The 22603-nt window shown below is 42.0% G+C and overlaps 1 protein-coding gene across 2 annotated transcripts; it reads left to right on the top strand.

Annotated features, from left to right (window-relative positions):
* Positions 1-98: 98 nt before the first annotated feature.
* LOC135508368 (mitogen-activated protein kinase kinase kinase 7-like) lies at positions 99-20690 on the top strand. 2 transcript variants are annotated; one of them, XM_064928503.1, is made up of 15 exons: positions 99-356; positions 520-616; positions 1816-1926; positions 2176-2241; positions 2453-2498; positions 2877-3015; positions 10835-10963; positions 11128-11252; positions 11457-11587; positions 11789-11876; positions 12076-12209; positions 12284-12440; positions 12616-12677; positions 12914-13029; positions 18148-20690. In XM_064928503.1, the coding sequence occupies exons 2-15, from the start codon at positions 551-553 to the stop codon at positions 18314-18316; spliced, it is 1539 nt and encodes a 512-aa protein (XP_064784575.1). In that variant the 5' UTR covers positions 99-356; positions 520-550; the 3' UTR covers positions 18317-20690. The 2 variants fall into 2 exon arrangements, with proteins under 2 accessions (XP_064784575.1, XP_064784576.1); XM_064928504.1 differs by lacking the exon at positions 99-356 and having other exon boundaries at positions 364-616.
* The last annotated feature ends 1913 nt before the right edge of the window (positions 20691-22603 follow it).

The raw sequence follows: 22603 nt of genomic DNA on the forward strand, positions 1-22603 counted from the left end.
ATCTATTGGTGCTGCCTTTTCACACGGGGTTTAAACCTGGGATGCATCTTGAGAGGACCGCACCGGCTTTTGCATAATATGAACCGTGTACTGTTCTTGAATGCATCACAAGCCTGCGAACATTTCACTGCGCAAACCATAGAACAAACGGCATTTGTTATGACTCTGACATTATCAAACTCGTTCTAATTTGCTGTTCATGCCATTTGATTTTTCCACGTTGGATGTAACAAAACGTCATACATAATGATGATAAACAGCTTGTCCTAGTTTATCGCTTTTGATACAATGTAACTCTTCGTCCTGAGTGTTAGAAACAGCGGATCGCTGGAGTGGACAGCTTCTTACTTCCTGATGTATGTTTCAACAGCGAATGGAAATTATTATGGAGGGGTTGTGCAACCCAGTTTGTGGCATGAAATATCTAGCGCTGCAACATGAAAATAAATCCTGTGTCTTAATAACTGACTGGTCAGTTTAACGGCAGACAGTATGCTAATACAGTCTGTTGTATTCTAGCTTGCTCTGCGGAATCCTTACAGCCTTCAAGATGCTTGAGACTCCTCCGGGCTATCCCTTCGAAGAGATAGAATATGAGGACATAGAAATTGAAGAGGTATGTGTCGTATGATAGCTGCCTATAGTACCAAACAATTCGCCTTTTGTGAGGGGAAATTACAGTAACCTTGTTGAATAGAAGTTTAGTGTTGTGATCATCCATGCCACTTCTGTGTCAGTTTCAACTATGGAGCCAAGATAGGCTACCTCTTTCAAAACACCAGCAGTATCTAATGATTTTTATAAACGGGGTGGTTCAAGCCCTGAATGCTGATTGGCTGACAACCATGGTATATCAGACCGTATACCACGGGTATGACAAAGCATTTATTTTTACTGCTCTAATTACGTTGATAACCAGTTTATAATAGCAGTAAGGCACCTCATGGGTTTGTGATATATGGCTAATACACCACGGCTAAGGGCTGTGTCCAGGCACTCCGCGTTGTGTTGTGCTTAAGAACAGCCATTAACCGTGGTATATTAGCCATATACCATACTTCCTCTGGCTTTATTGCTTAAGTAGATTATACAGAAAATTACGAGACCGACCACCACTCAGCAACATGTCAGATTATAACCTAGAAGAGGACCCGTTGTCCAGGCCTCACAGAAGGGACAGAAATGAAAACACAATTATTTATATACTCACTATTTATATATACCACCTCGTCTCCATCTTGGCACTACCCCACCATTGTAAAAAATATTTTGGAAGCTATAGAAATGCATTTATTAATGTCTACATTTGTTTTTTCCATATTTATTCTATTACAGACACCTTAATGCATAGTTTCAAATTGTATTATGTAAGTTAAACATTAAACAAAATATAGAAATATTTTCTTTAACGTATAAAAAAAATACAGTACTAGTTGAAAGTTTAGACACCTACTCATACCATGGTTTTTCATTATTTTTACTATTTTCTACATCTTCAGTATTATTCTACAATGTGAGAAATAGTATAAAATAAGAAAAGCCCTTGAATGAGTAGGTGTGTCCAAACCTTTGACTGCTACTGTATATTTTTGACCTTGAAACATTTAATTGAAATACTGTAGAATTCCATGAATTCCTATGGAGGACTGCTTCTTCTGGCTGCATCAAAGCCTCTCATTGGCCAATACATAGTATCAGCAATCCAGGGTTTATATACATTATTCTGAAAACACAACATTTTCCTTGAAAGCATGTTACTAGACTAGAGCTGCTGTGTTTTATATGTGTGACATTTTTTTCTTTGTGTTTCTCCAGGTTGTTGGCAGAGGGACATTTGGAGTTGTCTTCAAGGCTAAATGGAAAGGCAAAGATGTGGCCATCAAGACCATAGAGAGTGAATCTGAGAGGAAAGCTTTTGTAGTAGAGGTACAGGAACCTCCTCTCCTTACCTGCTGTAAAGCAGCGTTTTTCGTTTAACCCTGTTTTTTTGGGTCTAGTCTATTGTTGAAATAAGTTTTGTTATCCCAATATAAAAATTCCCGCTAACATTTATGGACTCTTTTGGTATTAGGTAGCAGCAGTCAAATGATATCAAATTACAATGTAAATTAAGCAATACAAGAATGTTAAGATGGTGAGATCCGTTTCACTTATCCATGTCTCTTCTTCATCCAGCTCCGCCAGCTTTCCAGAGTAAATCACCCAAATATTGTCAAGCTCTATGGCTCATGTGATAATCCAGTGAGTACATTCAGGAGAGTTGTCTTCTTAGTATGATTTGCCTGGTGTTCAATTATATACTTTAGGCCCATGCGTAATTATTCATTTATTAGTGATTTATTATTCATTTAATAGGTCTACAGATTTTCCTCTATATTAACACCACGTTTGCAATCTCATACACTAAGTGTTTTTCCCTTTTTATCAAAATGATTGTAACATTCTCACACAGGTGTGTCTTGTTATGGAATATGCTGAGGGTGGCTCCTTATACAATGGTAAGAAATCAATTCAGCTTCATTTCAACATAGTATTTTCTTTCATGTAATTTCTTAGCTATTTCAATAAGTGTATTGTTAGTACTTCTATTTGCTAACCATAGCTTGAATCCCTCATCTTAGTCAAAGTGCATTTAACAATGTATCAATCTCCCACTATAGTTCTGTCTAGTTCAGTGTGGTTGTGCAAGGGATTCTTACTGTATGGCATTGTTCAATCATGATCTGTGAGGGTCTGTGCCAGTTACCATGTTAATATTGTATCTCTGTCTGTTCTGTGCGCCCCACCCGACTTTCTCTCTCTCTCTTTCTCTCTCTCTCTCTCTTTCTCTCTCTCTTTCTCTCTCTTTCTTGACTGTGTTGTCTGTCCATTCCAAGTGCTGCATGGAGCTGAGCCCCTGCCCCAGTACAGTGCATCCCACGCTATGAGCTGGTGTCTGCAGTGTGCTCAGGGTGTATCCTATCTCCACGCCATGAAACCCAAGGCCCTCATTCACAGAGACCTCAAACCACCCAAGTATGGCCCTTTTGTTTGTGCTGTTGCTTAACTGCCTGTTTCAGGGTTGCAAAATTCCAGGAACTTTCCCAAATTTCCTCAGTTTTCCAGAAATCCTGGTGGGAAGATCCCTGGAATTACGAGGGAATAAGCAGAAAATTCAGGAGTCCTCCAACCAAGATTTCTGGAAAGCCAGGGAATTGTGGCAAAGTTACCAGAATTTTGCAATCTGTTTACAGTACTTTAAAAAAAAATGTATATATGGTACCAGTCAAAATTTTGGACACACCTACACATTCAAGGGTTTTTCTGTATTTTTACTCATTTCTCCATTGTAGAATAATAGTGAAGACATCACAATTATGAAATGACACATGGAATCTTGTAGTAACTAAAAAAGTGTTTAACAAATCATTTATAAAATATATTTGAAATATATATCAAATATATTTGAGATTCTTCAAATGAACCACCCTTTGCCTTGATGACAGCTTTGCGCATTGGCATTCTCTCAACCAGCTTCATGAGGTAGTCACCTGGAATGCATTTCAATTAACAGGTGTGCCTTGTTAAAAATTAATTTGTGGAATTTATTTCCTTAATGTGTTTGAGACAATCAGTTGTGTTGTGACAAGGTAGGTTTGGTATACAAAATATAGCCCTATTTGGTAAAAGACCTAGTCCATTATGTCAAGAACAGCTCAAATAAGAAAAGTCCATCATTACTTTAAGACATGAAGGTCAGTGAATTCGGAAAATTAAGAACTTTTAAAATTTCTTCAAGTGCAGTTCCAAAAACCATCAAACGCTATGATGAAACTGGCTCTCATGAAGACCCAGGAAAGGGTCTGGAAAAGGAAGACCCACAGGAAAGGAAGACCCAGAGATACCTCTGCCTCAGAGGATAAGTTCATTAGAGTTAACTGCACCTCAGATTGCACCTCAAATAAATGCTTCACAGAGTTCCAGTAACAGACACATCTCAACATCAACTGTTCAGAGGAGACTGCGTGAATCAGGCCTTCATGGTCGAACTACTGCAAAGAAACCACAACTAAAGGACACTCATGACTTTCCTGTGCAGATCCGAAGGATCAGGTTACAGTGGGTCAGCCCTACAGCGCCCTCTCTCTCCCACAGAGGGGGAGAGGGATGGAGTTAGGCAGTTTTATGACGGTCGTAAATGAGCTCAGCAAAAAAAGAAATGTCCTCTCACTGTCAACTGCGTTTATTTTCAGCAAACTTAACATGTGTAAATATTTGTATGAACATAACAAGATTCAACAACTATGACGTAAACTGAACAAGTTCCACAGACATGTGCCCAACAGAAATGGAATAATGTGTCCCTGAACAAAGGGGGGGTCAAAATCAAAAGTTACAGTCAGTGTCTGGTGTGGCCACCAGTACTGCAGTGCATCTCCTCCTCATGGACTGCACCAGTTCTTGCTGTGAGATGGTACCCCACTCTTCCACCAAGGCACCTGCAGGTTCCCGGACCATTCTGGGGGGGGGGGTGGCTCTAGCCCTCACCCTCCGATCCAACAGGTCCCATACGTGCTCAATGGGATTGACATCCGGGCTCTTCGCTGGCTATGGCAGAACACTGACATTCCTGTCTTGCAGGGAATCACGCACAGAACAAGCAGTATGGCTGGTGGCATTGTCATACTGGAGGGTCATGTCAGGATGAGCCTGCAGGAAGGGTATCACTTGATCGAGGGGGATGTCTTCCCTGTAACGCTCAGGGTTCAGATTGCCTGCAATGACAACAAGCTCAGTCCGATGATTCTGTGACACACCACCCCAGAACCTGACGGACCCTCCACCTACAAATCGATCCCGCGCCAGAGTACAGGCCTTTGTGTAATGCTCATTCCTTCAGCGATACACGTGAATCCGACCATCACCCCTGGTGAGACAAAACCGTAACTCGTCAGTGAAGAGCACTTTCTGCCAGTCCTGTCTGTTCCAGCGACGGTGGGTTTGTGCCCATAGGCGACGTTGTTGCCGGTGATGTCTGGTGAGGACCTGCCTTACGACAGGCCTACAAGCCCTCAGTCCAGCCTCTCTCAGCCTATTGCGGACAGTCTGAGCACTGATGGAGGGATTGTGTGTTCCTGGTGTAATTCGGGCAGTTGTTGTTGCAATCCTGTATCTGTCCCGCAGGTGTGATGTTCGGATGTACCTACCCTGTGCAGGTGTTGTTACACGTGGTCTGCCATTGTGAGGATGATCAGCTGTCCGTCCTGTCTCCCTGAAAGGGATAAAGAAACCAGTTGTTTGTGTCATCCGTTTCGGAACAGTATGTGAGTAAGTTCCCTCAGGTGCTTCGCTATATCACATTTGACATTGTCCGTAAGCTTGAGTTAATTTGCAAGCAAAAAATCATACAATGATGGAAAGACCTGTGTTGTCCTTGTTAATGCAGACAGAAAATAGCTCCAACTTCTTAATCATAGCCTAAATTTTGTCCCGCACATTGAATATAGTTGTGGAGAGTCCCTATAATCTGTGTTGTTGTGTGTGTCGAACTGCTTTGCTTTATCTTGGCCAGTTTATCTCAGTTGCAAATGAGAACTTGTTCTCAACTAGCCTACCTGGTTAAATAAAGGTGAGAAAAAAATACATGTAAAATCCTAAACTCAGCAAAAAAAGAATTGATAACCAGCACATATCACATTTCTGTCCCTTGATAACCAGCATATTTCTGTATGTTGTAAAAGCGTTACATGGTCGCTGCCCATATCATTGCATAATGCAGAAAATACACAAGAGTTCAGGGGCCTTGCTTTAACAAAGTTAACCATTTTCACTGAAGTGTGCCTGGTGCGTGGATCTGGCACAGATTTTACGAGACTGATAGCGCGCTCCTCAGGACAAGTACAGAGAGCTGACTCAGGTGGCATCAGACTGATAGCGCGCTCCTCAGGACAAGTACAGAGAGCTGACTCAGGTGGCATCAGACTGATAACACGCTCCTTAGGGCGAATGTCGTGCATCATACATCAAAATCAAATCAAATTTTATTTGTCACATACACATGGTTAGCAGATGTTAATGCGAGTGTAGCGAAATGCTTGTGCTTCTAGTTCCGACAATGCAGTAATAACCAACAAGTAATCTAACTAACAATTCCAAAACTACTGTCTTATACACACAAGTGTAAGGGGATAAAGAATATGTCCATAAAGATATATGAATGAGTGATGGTACAGAGCAGCATAGGCAAGATACAGTAGATGGTATCGAGTACAGTATATACATATGAGATGAGTATGTAAACAAAGTGGCATAGTTAAAGTGGCTAGTGATACATGTATTACATAGGGATGCAGTCGATGATATAGAGTACAGTATATAGGTATACATATGAGATGAATAATGTAGGGTATGTAAACATTATATTAGGTAGCATTTTTTAAAGTGGCTCGTGATATATTTTACATCATTTCCCATCAATTCCCATTATTAAAGTGGCTGGAGTTGAGTCAGTGTGTTGGCAGCAGCCACTCAATGTTAGTGGTGGCTGTTTAACAGTCTGATGGCCTTGAGATAGAAGCTGTTTTTCAGTCTCTCGGTCCCAGCTTTGATGCACCTGTACTGACCTCGCCTTCTGGATGATAGCGGGGTGAACAGGCAGTGGCTCGGGTGGTTGTTGTCCTTGATGATCTTTATGGCCTTCCTGTGACATCGGGTGGTGTAGGTGTCCTGGAGGGCAGGTAGTTTGCCCCCGGTGATGCGTTGTGCAGACCTCACTACCCTCTGGAGAGCCTTACGGTTGTGGGCAGAGCAGTTGCCGTACCAGGCAGTGATACAGCCCGCCAGGATCCTCTCGATTGTGCATCTGTAGAAGTTTGTGAGTGCTTTTGGTGACAAGCCGAATTTCTTCAGCCTCCTGAGGTGGAAGAGGTGCTGCTGCGCCTTCTTCACGATGCTGTCTGTGTGGGTGGACCAATTCAGTTTTTCTGTGATGTGCATGCCGAGGAACTTAAAACTTACTACCCTCTCCACTACTCTTCCATCGATGTGGATAGGGGGGTGTTCCCTCTGATGTTTCCTGAAGTCCACAATCATCTCCTTCGTTTTGTTGACGTTGAGTGTGAGGTTATTTTCCTGACACCACACTCCGAGGTCCCTCACCTCCTCCCTGTAGGCCGTCTCGTCGTTGTTGGTAATCAAGCCTACCACGTTGTGTCGTCCGCAAACTTGATGATTGAGTTGGAGGCGTGTGTGGCCACGCAGTCGTGGGTGAACAGGGAGTACAGGAGAGGGCTCAGAACGCACCCTTGTGGGGCCCCAGTGTTGAGGATCAGCGGGGTGGAGATGTTGTTGCCTACCCTTACCACCTGGGGGCGGCCCGTCAACCCACTGACGGTCTCTGACTCTCTCCGGTCACTCTCCTCCAATTTCTCCCTCTTCTCCCAGACTCATTTGGGCTTTCTATGTGGCCGCGAACCCCGGCGTTGTCACTGTCCTCCCTTCTCTCCTTGCGTCTGCTTCCAAGGAAGGCTTTCGTCTCCTGCCATAATTTCCTCCCAAGTCCAGGATATCTTCTCCTCCTTGGTCTCCTCCCAAGCCCAGGATACCTTCTCCTCCTGGGCACACTGCTTGGTCCTGTTGTGGTGGGATCTTCTGTCACGATTGTCCTAATCACACTCGGACCAAAGCGCAGCGTGAAATCGGTTCGACATATTTTAGTTGAAGTGAACCGCAAAAAAACAATAAAGAATAAACGAAACGTGACTTTCTGGAGTGCTCACAGGCAACAACACAAAAACAAGATCCCACAAAAAAAACGTGGGGAAATGGCTGCCGAAATATGATCCAATCAGAGACGAGGCTAAACAGCTGCTCTGATTGGGAACCATACCAGGCCAACATAAAAAATAAAATGAACTAGATTACCCACCCTAGTCACACCACGACCTAACCAAAATAGAGAATAAAAAGTCTCTCTATGGTCAGGGCGTGGCACATGGCTTTTGCGCCATCAGTACAGATACCAACACGTCTTGACCACCAAAGTCCATTTGATGTCACAAAGATGTCCAGTACTTTAAAAATATCCTCTCATGTTGTCCTGATTTTCTGTGGTTTGCAGAAAAGGATGTCTTCCTTAATTGACCCCCCCATAAACGTAACGGACATTTACCAGGAGCTGTGCCAGGTCCGCCACGCCTGTTGACTCATCCAGCTGTAATGCGTATAATTCACTGGCTTGTATGCGAAGCAGTAATTGTTTCAAAACATCTCCTGCCATGTCACTGATGCGTTGTGAAACAGTGTTGTTTGATGAAGACATTGTCTATAGTTTTTTTTGGCCTTTTCCCCCAGCATTGTCCCAGCCATATCCGTGGAAGCAGGAAGAATGACGTCCTCCACAATGGTATACAATGGTATGGAAAATATAAATATACTGTTTGAAAATGTGAAGGAAAAAAAACATTATTTAAAAATAAATGTGAATCACATTTTTATTTGGCGTACCCCCAACTGCATTGCACATACCCCAGTTTGGGAATACTTGCTCTAGGGTATCTATTCTAAACAAACAGAGTGAAGACTAAGGCCCACTGAACACCCTGTGGTACACCTCTGGAAGAGGTTGTTGGATCGAATCCCTGAGCTAACAAGGTAAAAAAAAGTCATTCTGCCACTGTTCCCCGGTAGGCTGTCATTTTAAATAAGAATTTGTTTTTAACTGACTTGCCTAGTTTAAAAAAGGTTAAATAAAAAATAATAAAAAAATAATGTAACCAGCCATCATATCGGGTTAGTCCACTAGGGACTTTTCATTGCATCATGTTAGTAACCAATGTATAATCTATGCTGTGTGTGTTTATGTAATTCTATGTTAATTATTTATTTACTAACTAAATAAATAAGCCAATTTGTGTATCGTTGATTCATCCTGGAGACTAGGGTTGGTGCAGATTTGAAGTCAACGACTGATGAGGTAATAATGATGACTGGTATAACGATATATTTATATCTGTAGAGTTAATTTGGGAAACGGTAACTCATTAAACAAACTTTTTCCGTGGTGACCCAAGATTGCTAATGAGTTTATTGTTACATGATTAGTTTAATCATCGTAATAATTAAACATAGTTAATTGGTTTGAAAAAATAATTGTCATCACATTAATGGTACCAACATCACAACAACACCAATAAGAAGAAGAGACTTGCTTGAGCCAAGAAACATGAGCAATGGACATTACACTGGTGGAAATCTGTCCTTTGGTCCAAATGTGAGATTTCTGGTTCCAGCCACCATGTCTTTGTGAGAAGCAGATTAGGTGAACGGATGATCTCTGAATGTGTGGTTCCCACCGTGAAGCATGGAGGAGAAGCTGTGATGGTGTGGGGGTGCTTTGCTGGTGATACTGTCAGTGATTTATTTAGAATTGAAGGCACACTTTACCAGCATGGCTACCACAGCATTTTGCAGCGATACACCATCCCATCTGGTTTGCACTTAGTGGGGCTGTCATTTGTTTTTTCAACAGGACAATGACCCAACACACCTCCAGGCTGTGTAAGGGCTATTTGACCAAGAAGGAGAGTGATGAGGGCTGCATCAGCTGACCTGGCCTCCACAATCACTCGACCTCAACCCAATTGAGATGGTTTGGGATGAGTTGGACTGCAGAGTGAAGGAAAAGCAACCAACAAGTGCTCACCATATGTGGGAACTCCTTCAAGACTGTTGGAAAAGCATTCCAGGTGAAGCTGGTTGAGAGAATGCCAAGAGTGTGCAAAGCTGTCATCAAGGCAAAGGGTGGCTACTTTGAAGAATCTAAAATATTTTTTGATTAGTTTAACACTTTCTTTGGTTACTACATGATTCTGTATGTGTTATTCCATAGTTTTGATGTCTTCACTATTTTTCTACAATGTAGAAAATAGTAAAAAAAATAAAGAAAAACCCTTGAATAAGTCGCTGTGTCCAAACTTTTGACTGGTACTGTATAATTAATCCTGAAGAGTCTATTAACACATCTAAGTAACATTTTTTAAATCCCATCAGAATCCGTCAGTTTAAGCAAGAGATATAAGTTTTTTTGCATAGGCTGGATCTCAATCCACTGCAATGTCAGCCTCCTGCATCTGGGGTGGAAAGTGGCTGAGCTACAGCTGTGTTTTTCAGATCATGAGACATCCTGAAAATCGCTAGTCTCACTAAAATGTCAGAAGCGTCCGAAATGTCTGTATCGTCAAACTATTATGACCACTCTATGGAAAGGGGAGACTCATGACACTCTCATTGCTCTATAACCCCCACAATTGTCACCGGACCCGTCTGAAGTTGGTTAAGCTGATGTGCCAACTTCTGTCTGTAGCGTCTGAACCATTTGCGCTACAAACTAATATGCCCCCACTATGGAAAGGAGAGACTCACGTTTGCTCTATGACCCCCGCAAGTGCCATGGGACTTGTCTGAAGGTAACCCATACAAACAAATGGAGGTAGTTTTGTGCCAACAAAAAATAAGGGGTTAAATATGTGTCCAAAAAAACTAAAATATTTTCTGAGCTTTCTTATATCTCCTAGATATAGGACAGACACTTCAAAACCTTATTGCTTATGTTTTATTTGTTTGACAGTCTTTTTTTAAATGTGTGTGTTATTCAGTGTGTTTCTATGGGCTGTAGTAGTAGTAGTAGTAGTAGTAGTTGTAGTTGTAGTAGTAGTTGTAGTTGTAGTAGTTGTTGTTGTTGTTAAATGATCCATGTTAAGGCCGCCTTCGCAAAACAATTCCCCCCAACAGCTTAGACTTCTGGAGGTTAATGAGGTTGTACTCTCTGAACCTAAACCATAGCCACGTGTTTCAGTCTGCTACTTGTACAGGGTGGCACAGTGTTGAAGATCTGCGACTTTGGGACAGCCTGTGACATCCAGACACACATGACCAACAACAAAGGAAGTGCAGCCTGGATGGCACCAGAAGTGTTTGAAGGCAAGTAACCTTTAGCAAGGGGTTTTCCTCCTTTCATTCAAAATCAGAAGACCAAAATGGACCAAGCACCAAGTCTCTCTGTTTCACCAATAGAACAATCTAGGATCTCACTCTGACCTGTATTCCTTCACTCACCTGTATCTCTCTGTGACTCTGTTGTCCAGGCAGTAACTACAGTGAGAAGTGTGATGTGTTCAGCTGGGGCATCATCTTGTGGGAGGGGATCACTCGCAGGAAGCCCTTTGACGAGATTGGAGGATCGGCCTTCTGCATCATGTGGGCCGTGCACAGAGGTGAGAGGTCACAGAGCCATAGACGCTTAGTGTAGTTACGTACACACAGAGGAATAAAACCAAAACCGCAAAATGTCTGTGTAGTGAAGTGGAATATAGGTTTGAAAGAAAATCTTACCTAGTTGTTGAAGATGAGTAGAGGAAGCCACTTTAGGCTATTGATATTCCCCCACTGACATGCCATTCTCTTGTATGGGTTATCAGGGACTCGGCCCCCCCTGATAAAGGACCTCCCGGAGCCAATCGAGAATCTGATGACACACTGCTGGGACAAAGACCCTTCCCAGAGGCCCTCCATGGAGGAGGTCAGGAACACCATGGCAAGCCTCATGAAGGTACAGTACTGGAAAACCCCACAGACCCATGAGGTCAGAACTTCACATTCACAGCACTAATATGTTAGTAATGTTAGTAAAAACCTGCAGCTTATTTCTTAGTTATTATCAAATGGTGTCTCTTCCGCAGTTTATGAGAGTTTGATTTTAGATCTGTGATTCCTGTTTAGCATTGTGTACTCTTCCTCCATGTGTATGCAGTACTTCCCAGGATCTGATGAGCCTCTCCAGTACCCTCACCAGTGTCCAGGCAACAGTAGGAGTGGCTCATCCTCAGCCACAAGCACAGGCCAGTCCCATAGATTTAAATACTCTGTGAAGGTTGACAGATTTTATTAACAGTTGTTGACAAGTATCACTTTACATTGTACTAACATTGTGCTATGTAGTAATTGCTTTCAAAATGCATATTCATGAAATTCAGAAGATTCTGTTATTGTAGCAGTTTCTGTAAAAACAGATTGAAAACGCCATTGTCTCTTCTGTAGGTTCCTATGCAGACAACACTATCAACAGCTACCGAACTGAAAGCAACATGGAACACAGAACAAACTGTCAAGGGAGAGATGACACCCTGAAAAGCATTGAAGCTAGATTTCCACTTCAATTTAAACAATCAAAGGTGATGCAGATATAGTTGGAGTATTAAGTTATCTCATCCATACCAATGTTCATGCTGTTCATGTTCCTTCTCAGGGGGGAACATTACGCCCCAGCCTGCCCTCGTCCAGAAGGGCTAGTGTGGAGAGCCTGCCTGATCGTGAGCGTACCCAGAGTCCTGCCCCCACTGAGATCAAAGGGCAATGTGCTGGCCAATCGGGGCCAGAGCTGAGGGTGCCTATCAGTCCCACAGGTATGGGCCCTATTTAGTTTTGGTTGTCGTAATAGACCCAGCTTACAGGATATGTTATATGACCGGAATCTACTGTATGTCTGACACATTGTCACTGCAGTGCTCACCAGGGGGCAGTACCATACAACATACAGTAAACATGTCATACTTACCAGTATGTTTTCTATGTCTTCAGATATGAATGGTTTGGACAGCTCCATCCCCATGGCATATCTGACACTGGATCACCAGCTGCAGGTACTGCAGGAATGGGGAGATCTTTCTCCATTCATCTTCAATGCTGACTGATCCTGATAACCAACCAGTCACATTTGATACACTATCTAAAAGCTTACTTACTACCTTTTGGGGGATTTCATGTGTCCTCTACTTGAAATATGAAATATGTTAAAGAAGTTAAATAATGTACAATAAGAACATTGTGATAAATTGTAAGTGCATGACGGTGATGTGTGTTTCTGGGTTGTGTTTAGCCCCTGGCCCCATTCTCTAACTCCAAAGAGTCCATGGCTGTGTTTGAGCAGCACTGCAGAATGGCCCAGGAGTACCTTAAAGTGCAGACTGAAATCACCCTTCTCACCCAAAGAAAGTATGTCACATATTACCATATATACAGTGCCTTCAGAAAGTATTCATACCCCTTGACTTATTCATTTTGTTGTCGAAAAGCCTTGAATTCAAAATCGATTTAATTGCTTTTTTTCTCTCACCCATCTACACACTATACCCCATATTCACAAAGTAAAAAAACATGCTTTTTTAATTTTAGCAAATTTAAAAGAAAGTAAAATACAAAAATACATTTTTTACATACAGTACCAGTCAAAAGTTTGGACACACCTACTTATTCCAGGGTTTACCTTTATTTGACTACCTCATGAAGCTGGTTGAGAGAATGTCAAGAGTGTGCAAAGCTGTCATCAAGGAAAAGTGAAGTTACTTTGAAGAATCTCAAATATATTTTTATTTGTTAATACTTTTTTGGTTACTAAATTATTCCATATGTGTTATTTCATAGTTTTGATGGTCTTCACTAATATTCTACAATGTAGAAAATAGTACAATTAAAGAAAAACCCTAGAATGAGTAGGTTTGTCTAAAACTTTAGACTGGTACTGTAAATATTCACATCCCTGAGTTAATACTTTGTAGAAGCACGTTTGGAGGCAATTTACAGCTTTTTGAGTCATCTTGGGTATGTCTGTATCAGCTTTACACATCTGAATTTGGGGATTTTCTCCTATTCTTACTTGCAGATGTTCTCTAGATCTGTTAAATTATATAGGGAGTGGCAGTGAACAGCAATCTTCAAGCCATTCCACAGATTTTCTTTGGGATTCAAGTCTGGGCTTTGGCTAGGCCACTCAAGGACTTTCAGATCTTTTTCGGAAGCCATTCAAGCATTGCTTTGGCTGTATGCTTAGGGTCATTGTCCTGTTGGAACGTATATCGTCGCCCCAGTATAAAGTTGTTTGCACTTTGAAGCAGGTTCTTATCCAAGTATATACCTGTATTTGGCTCAATTCATTGTTCCCTCTATCCTTACCCGTCTTCCATTTCCTGCCACTGAAAAGCATCCCCATAGCATGATGTTTCCACCGCCATGCTTCATGGTAGAGAGACTGGTGAAGAGCTGTGGCTGTTTTTCTCCAGACATAGTGCTGTGCATTCAGGCCAAATAGTACAGTTCTTGTCTCATCAGACCACAGAATATTTTGCCTGATAATCTCAAGAGTCTTTCAAGTACCTTTTTGCAAACTGCAGGTGTGTTGTCATGTGCCTTTTCTCAGGAGTGGATTCCGTCTGGCCACTCTCCCAAAAACCCCAGATTGGTGCTGTGGAGACTCCTCTTCTGACAGGTTCTCCCATCTTAGCCAGTGGTCATTGGGTTCTTGCTCACTTCCCTGACTAAACTCCTTCTGCTAGCTCTAGGCAGAGTCTGGGTAGTTCCATAATTTTTCAATTTCCCAATGATGGAGACCATTGTGCTCTTGGAAACTCTAGAAATCGTTTGCACCTGACCTCAATTTGGAGTGTCATAGAAAAGGAGTGGGAAATACTTATCTATATGAGTTATTTCTGTATTTCATTTTCAATACATTTGCAAACATTTCTAAAAACATGTTTTCACTTTGTCATTATGGGGTATTGTGCATAGATGGTTGAGAAAAAAATCTGTTGAATTCATTTTTGATTGCCCCCATCTATCTTCAGAGCTCGTGCTGCTAGGTGACCTAAACTGGGACATGCTTAACACCCCGGTCATCCTACAACCTAAGCTTGATGCCCTCAATTTCACACAGATTATCAATGAACCTACCAGGTACAACCACAAATCCGTTAACACGGGCACCCTCATAGATATCATCCTAACCAACCTGCCCGCAAAATACACCTCTGCTGTTTTCAACCAAGATCTCAGCGATCACTGCCTCATTGCCTGCAACCGTAATGGGTCTGCGGTCAAACGACCATCCCTCATCACTGTCAAATGCTCCCTAAAACAGTTCAGCGAGCAGGCCTTTCTAATCGACCTGGACAGGGTATCCTAGAATGATATTGACCTCATCCTGTCAGTAGAGAATGCCTGGTCATTCTTTAAAAGTGCCTTCCTCACCATCTTAAATAAGCATGCTCCATTCAAAAAATGTAGAACCAGGAACAGATATAGCCCTTGGTTCACTACAGAACTGACAGCCCTTGACCAGCACAAAAACATCCTGTGGCGTACTGCATTAGCATCAAATAGCCCCCGTGATTTGCAACTTTTCAGGGAAGTTAGGAACCAATAGGAAAGCTAAGGCTAGCTTTTTTAAACAGAAATTTGCATCCTGTAGCACAAACTCAAATAAGTCCTGGGACACTGTAAAGTCCATGGAGAATAAGATCACCTCCTCCCAGCTGCCCACTGCACCGAGGCTAGGAAACACTGTCACCACCGATAAATCCATTATAATTGAGAATTTCAATAAGCATTGGCCATGCTTTCCACCTGGCTACCCCTACCCCGGTCAACTGCCCGGCACCCCCCACAGCAACTCGCCCAAGCCTACCCATTTCTCCTTCACCCAAATCCAGATAGCTGATGTTCTGAAAGAGCTGCAAAATCTGGACCCCTACAAATCAACCGGGCTAGACAATCTGGACCCTCTCTTTCTAAAATTATCTGCCGAAATTATTGCAAACCCTATTACTAGCCTGTTCAACCTCTCTTTCGGATCATCTGAGATTGCCAAAGATTGGAAAGTTGCCACAATCATCCCCCTCTTCAAAGGGGGAGACACTCTTGACCTAAACTGCTACAGACCTATATCTATTCTACCCTGCATTTCTAAGGTCTTCAAAGGCCAAGTTAACAAACAGATAACCGACCATTTCGAATCCCACCATACCTTCTCCGCTATGCAATCTGGTTTCAGAGCTGGTCATGGGTGCACCTCAGCCACGCTCAAGGTCCTAAACAATATCATGACCGCCATCGATAAGAGACATTACTGTGCAGCCGTATTCATCGACCTGGCCAAGGCTTTCGACTCTGTCAATCACCACATTCTTATCAGCAGACTCAACAGCCTTGGTTTCTCAAATGACTGCCTCACCTTGTTCACCAACTACTTCTCTGATAGAGTTCAGTGTGTCAAATCGGAGGGCCTGTTGTCTGGACCTCTGGCAGTCTCTATGGGGGCGTCACAGGGTTCAATTCTCGGACCAACTCTCTGTATACATCAATGATGTCGCTCTTGCTGCTGGTGATTCTCTGATCCACCTCTACGCAGATGACACCATTCTGTATACGTCTGGCCCTTCTTTGGACACTGTGTCCAACCTCCAGACAAGCTTCAATGCCATACAACTCTCCTTCCGTGGCCTCCAACTGCTCTTAAATGCTAGTAAAACTAAATGCATGCTCTTCAACCGATCGCTGCCCGCACCTGCCCACCCATCCAGCATCACTACTCTGGATGGTTCAGACTTAGAATATGTGGACAACTACAAATACCTAGGTGTCTGGTTAGACTGTAAACTCTCCTTCCAGACTCACATTAAGCTTCTCCAATCCAAAATTAAATCTAGAATCAGCTTCCTATTTCGCAACAATGCATCCTTCACTCATGCTGCCAAACATACCCTCGTAAAACTGACCATCCTACCGATTCACGACTTCGGTGATGTAATTTACAAAATAGCCTCCAACTCTCTACTCAACAAATTGGATACAGTCTATCACAGTGCCATCCGTTTTGTCACCAAAGCCCCATATACTACCCACCCTTGCAACCTGTACGCTCTCATTGGCTGGCCCTCACTTCATACTCGTCGTCAAACCCACTGGCTCCAGGTCATTTACAAGTCTGCTAGGTAAAGCCCTGCCTTATCTCAGCTCACTGGTCACCATAGCAGCACCCACCCGTAACACTCGCTCCAGAAAGTATGTCTCACTCGTCACCCCCAAAGCCAATTCCTCATTTGGACGCCTTTCCTTCCAGTTCTCTGCTGCCAATGACTGGAACGAACTGCAAAAATCACTGAAGCTGGAGACTCATATCTCCCTCACTAGCTTTAGGCATCATCTGTCAGAGCAACTCACAGATCAATGCACCTGTACATAGCCCATCTGTAATATACCCGGTCCAACTACCTCATCCCCATACTGAATTGATTTATTTGTCTTGCTCCTTTGCACCCCAGTATCTCTACTTTGTGAAAATTAATATTTGTGTCATTCTCAAAACTTTTGGCCACTACCGTACAGTACATCTTATAGTATCGAGTATCTCTACTTGCACATTCATCTTCTGCACATCATTCACTCCAGTGTTTAATTGGTATATTGTAATTGCTTCGCCACCATGGCCTATTTATTGCCTTACCTCCCTTATCTTACCACATTTGCACACACTGTATATAGACTTTTTCTACTGTATTATTGACTGTATGTTTGTTCCATGTGTAACTCTGTGTTGTTGTATGTTTCAAATTGCTTTGTTCTACTCTTGGCCAGGTTGCAGTTGTAAATGAGAACTTGTTCTCAACTAGCCTACCTGGTTAAATAAATAAATATGAATTTTGAATTCAGGCTGTAACACAACAAAATGTGGAATATGTCAAGGGGTATAAATACTTTCTGAAGGCACTGAATATATTCACAGTCACTTAAGTCACATTATTTATGTATATTAATTATAGGTATTTAGTTCTTCTTAGTAGTTGTAGGAGTTGTTTTTATTCGTTTTAGGCCTTAGTAGTTCACAACTTTTTATGGTGTAAATGTAAGTTTCAGTTTTTTATTATTATTATTTCATTGTTATTATTGTTAAACAGTAATTGTATATTATTCTTGGAACCGTTTTTTTTGGAGGGGGGGGTACTCTTGAAAAAGAGATGGTGCATCTTGAGTTTTCATCCTGCACAATTTCAAATAAATTAATATTTACCAGCCTCCCTATGCTTTGACAGAAGATGTTCATCCAATTTGCAGACACTGTACCTCAGATGGCACTGTACTCTAGTGTGACTAATGACTTACTGGTTTACTTGTTGTATCTGTTGTGATACCAGTTACCCTTAACATGAGTAAATTCATTAGAATTTGTTTCCAAAACTGTATAGTATTTTACTGTGTAGTCATTTATTGCACAGTTACAGTGAATATAGGCTACCTAAACACTAAACATGTTCTCTCTCCCTTTGTGGTGGTGATGTGTAGGAAGGAGCTGATCTCTGAGCTGCACCAGGATGAGAGGCAGCAGCAGAACACGTCCCGTCTGATTCAGGAACACAACAAACTGTTGGACGAGAACAAGAGTCTCTCCACCTACTTCCACGTTTGTAAGAACAAGCTGGAGCGGATCCAGAGTCAGCAACAGACGAGTTAGAATGCCTCCTGATGTGTGCCTGTTGCACTAGAATTGTCCTCAGATCAGCAGCAGCCGAAGACACTGTCTGTCAAGTGGCCATTTTGTGATGTCTCTTCTGTTGACCCTCAGCTGTTTTGGGATCAACTGCAGCCAAATATACCCACCATATTTGTAATGAATCCTTCATATTACACATCAACTGTTTTTGGATGAGCAGCTAAAGAGACTGGCCATTTGTTAACACTTCCCTGTTGCTCTTAAACTGTTCTTGGATCATTGGCCAAAGAGGAAAGCCATACTATTATGAATGTTTTGTAGATCCTCAACTGATCCACAGTCAGCAGCAGACTGCACACAGCAGGTCTCCCCTCAGGTCCTTGCTCCCCAATGCGCTGTACAGTTAAGATACTCTGCCGCATTCAGTACAACAATAATATTGTGCAAGATGTCTCATTAACAGCTCAGTTCAATTGCACGCATGTCTCGCAAAGACGTTATTCTATTCTGCCAGAGGAACAGTGGACTCGTTGAACAAGGGAAGCCTGGAGGCCCTGTAACATCTTCTCCTAATGCAGTTGCCTCTAGAGATTGATCTTTGGTCAGTTTTGTATTCCCCTCCCCAATGTTTAAAGTTAGGATTTGAGGAGGACAAGCTGATCCTAGATCTGTGCCTAAGTTTAATTTATGCTCTTAGTGTGGCTTCCAGGAAGTATCAGAGTGTTGTTGGTGTTGTTAAGGTGTATGACTTGCAGTAACACCTCAGACGACTTGAGGTGTTTCCTGTCTTGCGGCAGATGTCTGTCCCCTCCCCAGGGCTGTTGTAGAGGTGCTAGTATTGAAAGAAGTGGCTCAGCTTGTTGTTCTTCTCTGGCTCTGACCTCTCTGTGACAGCTAGCTTTGTATGGAGATGACTAAGATATGCACAAAAGGCTGTCATTTCATATATATTTGCGTATTTTAAAATGTCTATGGCATTCTTATATATTTTCCCCTTTTCATATGCACTGGCTCATTGAGAAGTAATGACACTATTTTAAATGGATCTTCATTTTTATGATTTTTATATAGCCTATACTTTTCCATGTTCGGTGAATCAGCAACGTTTTACATTTGTTTTGAGATCTTTCTCAATCTTTCTGCCTTGGAGGTTTTAGATATTTCTTTTCTCATTCTCTAAATGTAGAATGCCACCACCACGAAGTATTGGTTTTTATATTTTGTTAATTTAGTCAATTATTTCACTTTTGTATCCACCCCTATAGTGTTAAATGTGTATGTGCTGGTTGTGGACTAAGTGTTTGGTCTTGTTCTAGCACTTCCAGAAATGTGTTATACACTTTTGTTCGCTTTATTTGCCCTCTGTGTGCGCGTGCGTGTTCACAAGTTGCCTTAGGCTATATCTCACTTTCTGTACTGTATTTTTAAAAATAGCATTTTGACTTGCAAAACCAGATGTCGTCAATGCACTTTTGAATGTACAGTGAGCTCAAAACGTATTGGGACATTGACACATTTGTTGTTGTTTTGGCTCTGTACTCCAGCACTTTGGATTTGAAATGACACAATGACTATGAGGTTGAAGTGCAGACTGTCAGCTTTAATTTGAGGGTATTTATTTATTTTCATATCAGGTGAACCGTTTAGAAATTACATCCATTTTTACCCCCCCACCCACCCATTTTAGGGGACCAAAAGTATTGGAACAAATTCACTTGTATGTGTATTAAAGTTGTCAAATGTTTAGTATTTGGTCCCATATTCCTAGCACACAATGATTACATCAAGCTTGTGACTCTACAAACTTGTTGAAAATAATTAGCTGTTTGTTTTGGTTGTGTTTCAGATTGTTTTGTGCCCAGTAGAAATGAATGGTAAATAATGTGTTGTGTCATTTTGAAGTCACTTGTTGGATGTATTTGATCTTGGTTTTGGTTGTTTCAGGTTATTTTGTGCCCAATAGAACTGTAAATGGGGGGACTCTGTACCAAAAGTGCTGTAATTTCTAAACGGTTCACCGTATATGGATGAATTTACCCTCAAATGAAAGATGTCACTGTCCCAATACATTTGGAGCTCACTGTATATCTAAGGATTTCAAAAGTACTCAAATAAAAGGTAATGCACACAAGAAAAGGCTATTTTTACATTATTTGTATAAAGGACATCGCTAATATAATGTTGCCCTAGCATATCTTTTTGATTTAATTTGCACTTTGTGTGTCACTCAGTGTATCAGAAATGCCTGTATACTTAAGTGCATAAAACAGTTCCTAAAATCTACGATTTCAATGGTTTTGGTATATTCTGTATATTCTGTAGAATAATATCTGCACTAATGTCCTTTATTTCAATTGACTTGTCCCTTTCTTTAAACCACTTGGTGACACCCTTTGAGCACTGTTTGTATTCCTTTATTTCAGTTTTGTGCTCTGTTATGCGCTTGATGCATAACAAATCATTTTGGTGGCCCCTGTTCACATGTGTGCTTCTCAAACCTACTGAGTAAAGTTATGAACTCCTTTAAAGCTACACGGAACACAAATATAAACGCAACCATTTCAAAGATTTGACTGAGTTACAGTTCATATAAGGAACTAGTCAATTGAAATAAATTCATTAGGCCCTAATCTATGGATTTCACATGATTGGGAATACAGATATGCATCTGTTGGTCACAGATACCTTAACAAAACAGGTAGGGGTGTGGATCAGAAAACCAGTCAGTATCTGGTGTGACCACCATTTGCCTCATGCAGTGCGACACATCTCTCGCATAGAGTTGACCAGGCTGTTGATTGTGGCCTGTGGAATGGCTGTGCGAAGTTGCTGGATATTGTCAGGAGCTGGAACAAGCTGTCATTCACGTCGATCCAGAGCATCCCAAACATCCTCAATGGGTGACATGTCTGGTGAGTATAGAAGAACTGGGACATTTTCAGCTTCCAGGAATTGTGTACAGATCCTTGCGACATGGGCCGTGCATTATCATGCTGAAACATGAGGTGATACCTTTGGATGAATAGCACAACAATGGGCCTCAGGATCTCGTCACGGTATCTGTGCATTGAAATTCCCATCAATAAAATGCCATTCTGTTTGTTGTCCGTACCTTATGTCTGCCCATACCATAACCCCAACGCCACCATGAGGCACTCTGTTCACAACGTTGACATCAACAAACAACTTGCACTAACGGTGCCGTACACGCTGTCTGCCAACTGCCTGGAACAGTTGAAACCGGGATTCATCCGTGAAGACCACACTTCTCCAGCGTGTCAGTGGCCATCGAAGGTGAGCATTTGCCCACTGAAGTCGGTTACGACGTCGAACTGCAGTCAGGACAAGACCCTGGTGAGGACGACGATCATGCAGATGAGCTTCCCTGGTTTCTGACAGTTTGAGCAGAAATACTTCTGTTGTGCAAACCCACAGTTTCATCAGCTGTCTGGGTGGCTGGTCTCAGACGATCCCGCAGGTGAAGAAGTCAAATGTGCAGGTCCTGGGCTGGCGTGGTTACACGTGGTCTGCGGTTGTGTGGCCGGTTGGATGTACTGCCAGGTGGCTTGTGGTAGAGAAATTAACATTAAATTCTCTGGCAACAACTCTGGTAGAAATTCCCCCCATTCAGCATGCCAATTGCACTCACTCTCAAAACTTGAGACATCAATTGTCACGTTCTGACCTTAGATCTTTTATTATGTCTTTGATTTAGTATGGTCAGGGAGTGAGTTGGGTGGGTTGTCTATGTTCTTTTTTCTATGATTTGGGATTGCTGTGTTCGGCCTGGTATGGTTCTCAATCAGAGGCACCTGTCAATCGTTGTCCCTGATTGAGAATCATACTTAGGTAGCCTGGTTTCACTTTTGAGTTGTGGGTGTTTTGTTATCTGTGTCAGTGTTTGGTCCAAACGGTACTGTTTCAGTTTAGTTATTCCACGTTGTCGTTTATTGTTTTTGTTTCAGTGTTCACGTTAAATATCAAGATGAACACTTACCACGCAGCGCTTTGGTCCTCTCCTTCATACGTCGACCGTTACATCAATGTTATGTGACAAAACTGCACATATTAGTGTAGCCTATTATTTTCCCCAGCACAAGTTGCACCTGTGTAATGATCATGCTGTTTAACCAGCTTCTTGATATGCCACACCTGTCAGGTGGATGGATTATCTTGGCAAAGGAGAAATAGTCACTAACAGGAGTGTAAACAAATTTCTGCGCAAAATTTCAGAGAAATAAGATTTTTCTGCGTATGGAACATTTCTGTGATCTTTTATCTCAGCTCATGAAACATGGAACCAACACT

The sequence above is a fragment of the Oncorhynchus masou genome, chromosome 21 (assembly GCF_036934945.1).
Source record: "Oncorhynchus masou masou isolate Uvic2021 chromosome 21, UVic_Omas_1.1, whole genome shotgun sequence".
Taxonomy (NCBI): Eukaryota; Metazoa; Chordata; class Actinopteri; order Salmoniformes; family Salmonidae; genus Oncorhynchus; species Oncorhynchus masou.

Coding starts and splice junctions, on each gene's coding strand:
- LOC135508368 (XM_064928503.1), top strand. CDS start 551: ATGCTTGAGACTCCTCCGGGCTATCCCTTCGAAGAGATAGAATATGAG. Junction 12,210..12,283: donor TTCAATTTAAACAATCAAAG/GTGATGCAGATA, acceptor GTTCCTTCTCAG/GGGGGAACATTACGCCCCAG. Junction 12,678..12,913: donor CACTGGATCACCAGCTGCAG/GTACTGCAGGAA, acceptor GGTTGTGTTTAG/CCCCTGGCCCCATTCTCTAA.